Source organism: Sinocyclocheilus anshuiensis, unplaced genomic scaffold (assembly GCF_001515605.1).
Source record: "Sinocyclocheilus anshuiensis isolate Anshui unplaced genomic scaffold, SAMN03320099.WGS_v1.1 scaffold3935, whole genome shotgun sequence".
Lineage (NCBI taxonomy): Eukaryota > Metazoa > Chordata > Actinopteri > Cypriniformes > Cyprinidae > Sinocyclocheilus > Sinocyclocheilus anshuiensis.
In genome coordinates, this window is record NW_015557061.1 from 70,153 (window position 1) to 78,554 (window position 8,402).

General features: G+C 43.5%; 1 protein-coding gene across 1 annotated transcript in view; it reads right to left on the reverse strand.

Annotated features, from left to right (window-relative positions):
* Positions 1-1,526: 1,526 nt before the first annotated feature.
* Positions 1,527-8,402, reverse strand: part of LOC107676488 (E3 ubiquitin-protein ligase TTC3) — a gene marked incomplete at its 5' end in the record, with an annotated part of 40,955 nt that continues 34,079 nt past the window's right edge. The window contains 14 exons of the mRNA XM_016471043.1: positions 1,527-1,830; positions 1,905-1,997; positions 2,089-2,187; positions 2,332-2,458; positions 2,625-2,842; positions 2,915-3,016; positions 3,151-3,235; positions 3,313-3,416; positions 3,502-3,598; positions 5,448-5,516; positions 5,747-5,886; positions 5,953-6,102; positions 6,204-6,269; positions 6,341-6,788. Coding sequence (XP_016326529.1) covers positions 1,699-1,830; positions 1,905-1,997; positions 2,089-2,187; positions 2,332-2,458; positions 2,625-2,842; positions 2,915-3,016; positions 3,151-3,235; positions 3,313-3,416; positions 3,502-3,598; positions 5,448-5,516; positions 5,747-5,886; positions 5,953-6,102; positions 6,204-6,269; positions 6,341-6,788 — 1,930 coding nt within the window. The remainder of the gene's footprint in view (positions 1,831-1,904; positions 1,998-2,088; positions 2,188-2,331; positions 2,459-2,624; positions 2,843-2,914; positions 3,017-3,150; positions 3,236-3,312; positions 3,417-3,501; positions 3,599-5,447; positions 5,517-5,746; positions 5,887-5,952; positions 6,103-6,203; positions 6,270-6,340; positions 6,789-8,402) is intronic.

Genomic DNA, 8,402 nt, shown 5'->3' on the forward strand with positions numbered 1-8,402 from the left:
ACTCTCTCTCACACACACACACACACACACACACTAGTCACTCAGTGAATTTCTTCTATGCATCATTGCATCTTTACACTGATTTTTAAGCAGCCACAGAGCAGCCTTAACTCAGATGTGTAGACACGTGGAGAGAACAGAAAGAGTGTGAAGAAAAACAAAGTCTAAAGAAACCTGGCTGGTCAATAGTGAACAAATAATGATATCCTTTCAAATGATTCGTAATAAATCACGAGTCACTATATTTCCATCATTCATGTGATGACATGTCTAATTACAGCAGATAGATACGATAATGACTCAAAAGTGCATCTATAGTAATTAGACATGCGGTCACATCACTCAGAAGATTCATGGTTTATTACGAATACTTCAACAGGATAGAATGTAGTTTGCAGAATGTTCTATGCTGTCGATCTCTCAATCTGGTTTTGAGAAATACATTAAATACAAACTTTAAGTTTTAAAGCGATAGTTCACCCAACAATGAACTTTGTCATCCCTTTCTCGCCCTCGACCTGTTCCAGTTTCTTCTGTTGGAAGATATTCTGAAGAATGTGTTTTTACCAAACAGCTGTTGGTCCCCAGTGAAACAAATTTCCGCCCCTCTAGAATTTGAGGTGAATCTTGTGATTGTTCTTCACGACGATCATGTGATAACAGAGAACCAGCATCTGAAGCTTCGGATTCGTTGAAGGAATCGTGCGTCTTTTTCTTACGACGAATGAGAAGTTGCCTTTTTCACCACAGTAACTCACATTTAAAAGACTCCGTTGACCATGAGTGAATATTTACATTTGTTTCTGTAATATAAGTGTTTAGTAAAACTCACGTGTGAGACACGGATTAAACGGATTTCCGTCTCATTTGTTTTACTTGTAGACGTTATACAGGGAGTCCCTAATGTTTTTGAACCCTTCGGAGTTATTTTAAGTTAACATTTCAATGATTTAACACCATATTCACACTTCCCCTGGAGGAAATATATATGTATATAATGTAAATATAAAACAGCAGACAGGCTTATTGAAAGTGCAAATTCACAAGTGCTTTAGGAGCGGCAGAAACAGCGGTTTCCCCGTAACGGCTGTAAACAAAGCAGCTGCGCTCATGAACGCTACTTTATCCGGCGTTATCCAGCTTGTGGGTTGTGCCAGACTTCCGGTTCATTAACCGCTGTAGGGAAATAACGAGAAGAATATCAAAGTGCAGTAAACTACAAACCAGTGTGTTCGTCATTGAGATAATACATTAAAACAACACAGTAACTTGCAATATCAAGCAGCTAAATGTGCTGTTTTGTACAACTAAAAATAGCTGGAAGTGAATGACACCGAAAGCCTCGCACATTAAATTTACAAATGGCCGCACCGCTCTTACGGGAAAAATAAGCTGGATAGGAAAGTTTAAATAAAAATGACATCAAAACTTACATTCATATAAAATGCCAGGAGAACGCTGCTTTGGTTAAATGTTTTAATGAAGTAAAATGACAAGCAAAAGTAAAAGCGGATGAGTAAAATCAGTTCACGGCATGAACTTTATTAGAGGAATGAAAAACACAGATGTGCCCTGAAAGTATACATCACCGATTGGTCCGTCGAGGTTCCAACAGCCGAAAACAAACAGTGTATGTGATTAAATGAGCTGGATGAGGAGACTGGTGTCTGATGCGTATGCTGATGAACATACAGCGGGTCAGTTAAATGCGGCGGCGGGTGCGTGGCTCCTGCGGTGTCTGCCGGGCAGCAAGGGAAAGTCCTCCGGTAAGAGTGCGTGTTCTCGACAGGTGGGACACGTGCTCTGCTCCTTCAGCCACGACTTTATACACTGAAACACACACACAGCATCAGTCTACAGCTGCCAGATGCTCAGGAAGACGTGACGAGAGCAAGCGTCCTGACCTCTCTGTGGAAGCTGTGGCGGCACTCCAGGACACACACTTCCTCTGGACTCATGTCCTCGTGACAGATGATGCACGGATCCTCCATGTTCAGCTGACGGCACACACGCATTCACATGTTCAGCGAGGTTAGAGTTAGACGAGTGCAGTGAGTTTAAGTGTGTGTGTGTGTGTGTGATTCTTACCGCCAGCGGCGTGTTGCGATGTTTCTCTGACACTGTCTTCCACACGTGTGGAGGAGTCATGTGACCCCCAGCGTCTCCACCTGTGATGTTCATGTGCTCCTGCAACAGGGAACCACATCGTCACTCCACAGCATAAACACACACACACGCACACACACGCGCACATACACGCGCACATGCACATACACACATGCGCGCACACACACACATACACGAGAGAGAGCGAGCGAGACTGTTACGCACACGCGTGTTCTCCTGATGATCCAGGATGAGCTGAGCCACTCGGTTGATGACGTCATCATAGGTCAGCGTGTTGAGAGCGCCTCCGCTGGACACACGGACCTCCTGGATGAACTTATTCATCACCATCCTACACACAAACACACCAGTTCTCAGAAGACTGGAATGAGGAGGATTTATTCGTGTTTCTGAAAGAAGTCTCTTCTGCTCACCAAGGCTGCATTTATTTGATCTAAATACAGTAAAAGGGTTTTGTTTCAGAAACATGAATGCTGTTGTGTGTGTTGTAGCCGCACCTGTTGTAATGAGGGAACATCATGTGCAGCCGCTCCAGGATCCTGTCGTACACAGAGAGGTGCTGCGGCGCTGAAGGCCGATGGCTCACAGGCTCTTCAGGAAGTCTGTCCGCAGGCTGCGGTGTGCTTCTTCCTGTGGGTGTGGGGGTGCGGGCGGCAGGAAGTGACCCGTAGAAGTGAGAGCCGGACGGCTGAGGAACTGGAGGAGGAAGCATGACCTGCAGGACACACAAACACTGATCAGATGACCGGTCATGACCCCTGACCTTCAGGTGACCCACGGCTCTCACCGGTAGAGCAGGTGCTGCGGGGACGCTGGGAACACTGATATCAGGCAGTGAACTCAGTCTGGCGCCCTTCTTCACCTGATCCATCTGAAGCTCAAACTCCATCTGAGAGAAAGCACAGAGAAAGCACCACAGTGTGTCTGATCTGTTAATCAGAACGGATTGTGTCTCAACACAGAGCCGTACTGCAGCGTGCTGTCGCAGGTCGTGAGAGAAGACAGTAGCAGAAGGAAGCTCACCTGAGTCCTGTTGGTTTTGTCTTCGGCGTCACACACGTGTCTCTTCCAGTCGTCTACGGCTGACAGCAGTGCAGCGGAGCGGAAACTGCAGCACAATCAACATCACAATCATAACACCTGTAAATCACACACTGTGTAAACACCTGAGAGTCTGCAGTGTACCTGAGCGACGCCTCTGTCAGGTGTTTGACCACCATCTTCCCTTCAGAGACGCTCATCCTGAGCCGCCGCAGCGCGTGTTCAGATCTGCTCTGCAGGACACACAGCTGAAGCACACACACACACACACACCAGTGTCAAGTCAGCGTCCAGGAATGAACACATCCTCAGCACACGGGCTGAAAGCCTCACCTGAGACATGGTGGATCTCCTCTGGGCCTTCACACACGCGTCTCTGAAGCGCTTCACCTCTTCTTCTAGACTCAGCCGCTCAGACGCACACTGGTTACTGCAGGACGCGTGCAAACACGTTAATGCATCAGTGTGACACACACACACACACACACACACACACACACACACACACACACTCTCTCTCTCTCACACACACACACACACACACTCTCTGTGACACACACACACTCTCTCACACACACACACACACACACACACACACACAGAGACTCACACACTCTCACAAACACACACTTACACAGATACTCACACACTCTCTCACAAACACACTCACACAGAGAGATACTCACACACGTTAAGAGTGGGTGATATGACCAAAACTTTACATCACTATACGAGTAATTTTATTTCATGGCAACGATATATATCACGATATAGTTATTTTTGCTTTAGATAAGGTCTTTATATCAACATTTTTAATACCATAGAAATTTCATAATTCTTGTCACCAGTGTCAATATCACAAAAAACGAATACTAGCCTAAAATAAAAAATAAAAAAAGATTTAAAAAAATCAAGCACACTGACGACAAGTAAACAGGCAGCAATTAAAAAAGAATAAGAAACTAATTACAAGCATTAGGACAAAAGCCTAAAAAAAAACAAACTCACGCTCACTGAAGTAAACAGTCAGCGATTAAATAATAAGAAACTAATTACAAGCAAAAGGACAAAAAAAAAAGAACTACAGTAGAACAAATAATGATGTTCCGCATATGATGTTTATGCGGTGAAAGTGGAAGGAAACAGCGCTCGGGTCAGAGGTCAGACGGCAGCGCAGCGCGAGCATACTAGAGCAGATCAAGAACAAGAGAAGAACATGATTTAGACGAGTTTAGAGCCGGATGAACCCGCGCTGACAGACAGCAGAAACACTGTGAGCAACGAGACAGTCAGAAGACTTTCAATCTACAAATCACCAGCATTTACCATGGATTTACTCTAGTAACACTAACTGCACCATGGTATTGTGTCAGAAATGAAGGATATTCATATCAAATTTTATTATATTAATGTACACATGTATTAAAGGAGTAATGGAATATAATTACAGTATTTTTCGTGATTAAGCTATAGCATTTGTGCATTTATACTACATGTATTTAGACGGTTTCTAGGTATTTGTATGAAAAACAGTAGTTAGATTTTTACCGTGGTATTGAGATGCTATATGTGTGGTTTTATCATGATCTCAATGTTTGCTACTATGGAAGACCAAGGGTTAATTTTAATAAAACTCAGTCAGAATAATTACATTTCACCATATAAAAATGAGGTTGCGGTTTTTATGATAATGAACAAATTTGCATCTGCGTCCAAACTCAAGCTACTGCCACGTGTGCATTTCTGAGAGACAAAAAATGTAATATTAATAATGCAGCCTGCACTGCAAACTGTGCTGAAGATAAACGTCGTCAAAGTCAGGAACACAAACCTGCTTCATGATCTGAAACAATTAGTACATGCAGAAACTAAGAAATAAATTTTTTTTATTAAGATACTTATTTTGTTCAGGAAAAATGACTTGAAGAATTCAAAAGCGTGAAGTGTTTGTCGTGTTTGGACCATAAAGAGTTTAAAACCACATTTAACAGTCTGGTTTCTACAGCTTTCACTCAGGAGCAAGAATCTGCCTTTAAACTTGAAAGAAATACAGATTAGAAATTTATCGTGATAATTAAATGATCGATATCGACTGATATGAAAAAGTTTCATAAGTTTCAATTTTTTTGGCCCAGCCCTAACTGCATGTACGTGGATAAAATCTCTTCTGCTCACCAAAGCTGCATGTATTCAAGTAACAGAAATATTTTGTAAGCAAAAACAGTAATTTAGTGAAAAACTCTCCATAGAAATGTAACTGTATAAGTGTTCAGACTCACCTGGCGTCCAGGAATCGTTCCAGTTCTGCCTCATACTCTTTACTCTTCACACTGATGTCTCTGGTGTGACTAGAGGACACACAGTCATTCAGCTGTGAAACAGCAGCTTTAACTATACTTCTGAGGCTCAAATGTCCTCATTTGACTGGTCGTCACTAGGCTTGTAAATCATCCAAATTATGTTTGTATTTGAATGTAGTTCTGCACATGTTTCTGGGATGGGTAAGTTTAGGGCTAGAGGTGTGCTCTCTGATATAGTCAAACAAACATGAGTGTATGATCACGAGTGTGCGTCTGACCTTTCATGTAAATCTGCCAGGTGTTTGATCTCCATCTTCAGTGTCTTGAGCGTCTCCTGGTTCTCCTTCTTCTCCTGCTGGTCTTTCCTCACCTCCTCCTCTAGTTTCTGCTGGAACATGCTGAGCTCGGCGCTGGCGATCTGAACACAAGCGCAGTCACGTGTCTGAGCCGCAGAACCACACAAACGCTTCAGAACTTTCTCTACCTGCATCCTCAGGGTGGTCTTCTGGGTTTCCTCCTGAAGCGCTGCGATCTCCTCGGCCCTCCTCTGCTGCACAGCTTCATGATCCTCCTTCATCTGCTGGATCTCCTTCAACAGCTGCAGCCTCTGCTTCTCTTTCTGAAGCATGTCGCCCTGGAAGAAACACGGATTAGCTGTTCGCTATCAGCAGGCCTGCTGCTACTAATGAATGTAATGTTCACATCATGTGCTGAACCTCAAAGAAATCCACTCACGTTGTTGCTCTCGAAGGACACGTATGGCTCTGTGTTAATGGAGACATCTGTATGCTCTGCCAAATCCTGTAAGACAGCGTCAGGGGTCAGAGACGGCACTCATCCTGACAACATTCCCGTCATCCGTCCCATCTTACCTGCTCACACACGGCTGTGTGTTTGTCCTCGCTCTGCTCAGACGCCGGCGCTCGCTCCAGTACATCTGCTGCCAGATACTTGTAGTCTGAGACGGGACACTCGAAGGCATACGGGTCGGGGAGGAGCAGGAACGGATCGGAGGACGCAGACTCCTCTGGATCATCATCAGGAAGGCTGAGGTGAGCGTCTGCGTGAGGCCAGAACTCTTCAGCCGAGGGGTTGAGGTGTGACGGAGGCAGGGAGTCTGTCAGACACACGGCGTGCTTCATCAGGCCGATCAGCTCATCCATCATGACGAAGCGCAGAGACGCCAGCAGGAAGGACTCAAGTCCTCCAGCATCTGCGATCTTCTGCTGCGCCTCCGGAGGAAAGTTCTCCAGCTCGCCCACCATCAGCGGGTCCGAGGCGCACCGCGGCCCGTGCTCCTCCAGGATCTGAGCGAAATAACTGACACACACACACACACACAACCAGAGAGAGTTCAACTCGGCTTTAAAGAGCTCCAGCATTTAAAGCCACAGGCGATGAAACTGCAGCGCAATCATTAAGGTGCAGACGCATCAGTAGCTATGTTTCCATCCACCTATTTTTATGCGCATTTTGGATTATCGCATAAAATAACCGCTGGATGGAAACGCCAAGATGCACATAAATTCTAAAAATGCGCATTAAAAAAACGTATGTGCACAACTGAGTAGGATAAACTTTTTATCCGATGAGAAAAAATGTGCATGAACTACGATGGAAACACATTTACTGAATAAATTCCACCGTGCGCATTGAAAAAGTCATGTGAGTTTGCGCTATGAGACGGGATAACCTGACTAACCAGCGGACTGATCTCGTTCACAGCATCTATATGTTGTTTTGGTCATTCTGAAATGCCTGAGGAAAGTCTTCTTAGTGATTTATAGTGCCAGTTTATCAGGAAGTGACGATTTTGTTCTCTTTGACTCGTTGGATGGAAACGCTGCTTTATTCGCAGATGTTTTATGCGATATTCCAGTTTTGCGCATGAGTTAAATTCACATCTTTGGATGGAAACATAGCTAATGAAAGCTGGCAGATAAAACAGTGCATGGTCTTGTCAATAGTGTAGCGATATGAAGAACTGCTCATACAGAAGTCACTTTAAAAACCAAGCAGCTTTTCTGTTGATCAGCACAGCGAGTTCACATGACCAACATGAACAAGAGAAAAAATCTGCACGGGAACGTCATCATTCCTAAAAAGTAATGCATTACAATATTGCGTTACTCCCTTTAAAAAAAAGTTACTAATTGCGTTACTTAGTTACTTTTTATGGAAAGTAATGCATTACGTTACTTTTTCTCGTCTGGGCTGGGCTTGCTTGTTTGTTTTTAATATAAAAAATTTCTATTTTTGGCAAATGTAAAAGTCCTTTCACACCAAAAGTGAAATGAATGAGCCTCAGGCTGAAGGAAATGTAGATTCAAAAAGCTCAAACAATCCTTTCTTTCTGGATCACAGGAAGAACAGAACGCAGGAGAGGAAAGTTCAACATTCGTCAGCAATAAAACAAAAGAAACACAAATGTGATGTTTATCTAAAGTCATTTTTGCTCATTCGTATGGTTGATTTGGATCACTGAAGGTCAGCAGCAAAGACACTGGTTAGTAAAATGGGCTTTTTGTCATATTCTGAGTTTGCGTTTCACTGTTTTTATTGATTTTGAGGAATACTGAGTGTGTAGTAATGCATGTTCTCATTTATTCTAGATCAGGGATGGGCAACTGGCAGCCCACTGGATCATATTAGACTCGGATGATCAATTTTAAAACATTTGAAAAGCAAGTCATGTAAAGATTGCTTTCAGTTTATGATGTTAATACTATCTCCAACCAGGAGAGGTCGCTAGTTTCCAGTCGCTCCACTATTAATTTCAGCGTAGGACGTGCACTCTAATGTAAACATTCACTAACATTAGCAAATAATAATTGAAAAACTGACCATGAAAACAGTATAAACAGGTCAAGATGGTAAACAGATTATCTTTTTTACCAAGTTCAAGGGGATACCCATATGTTTGGTATGTTTGGA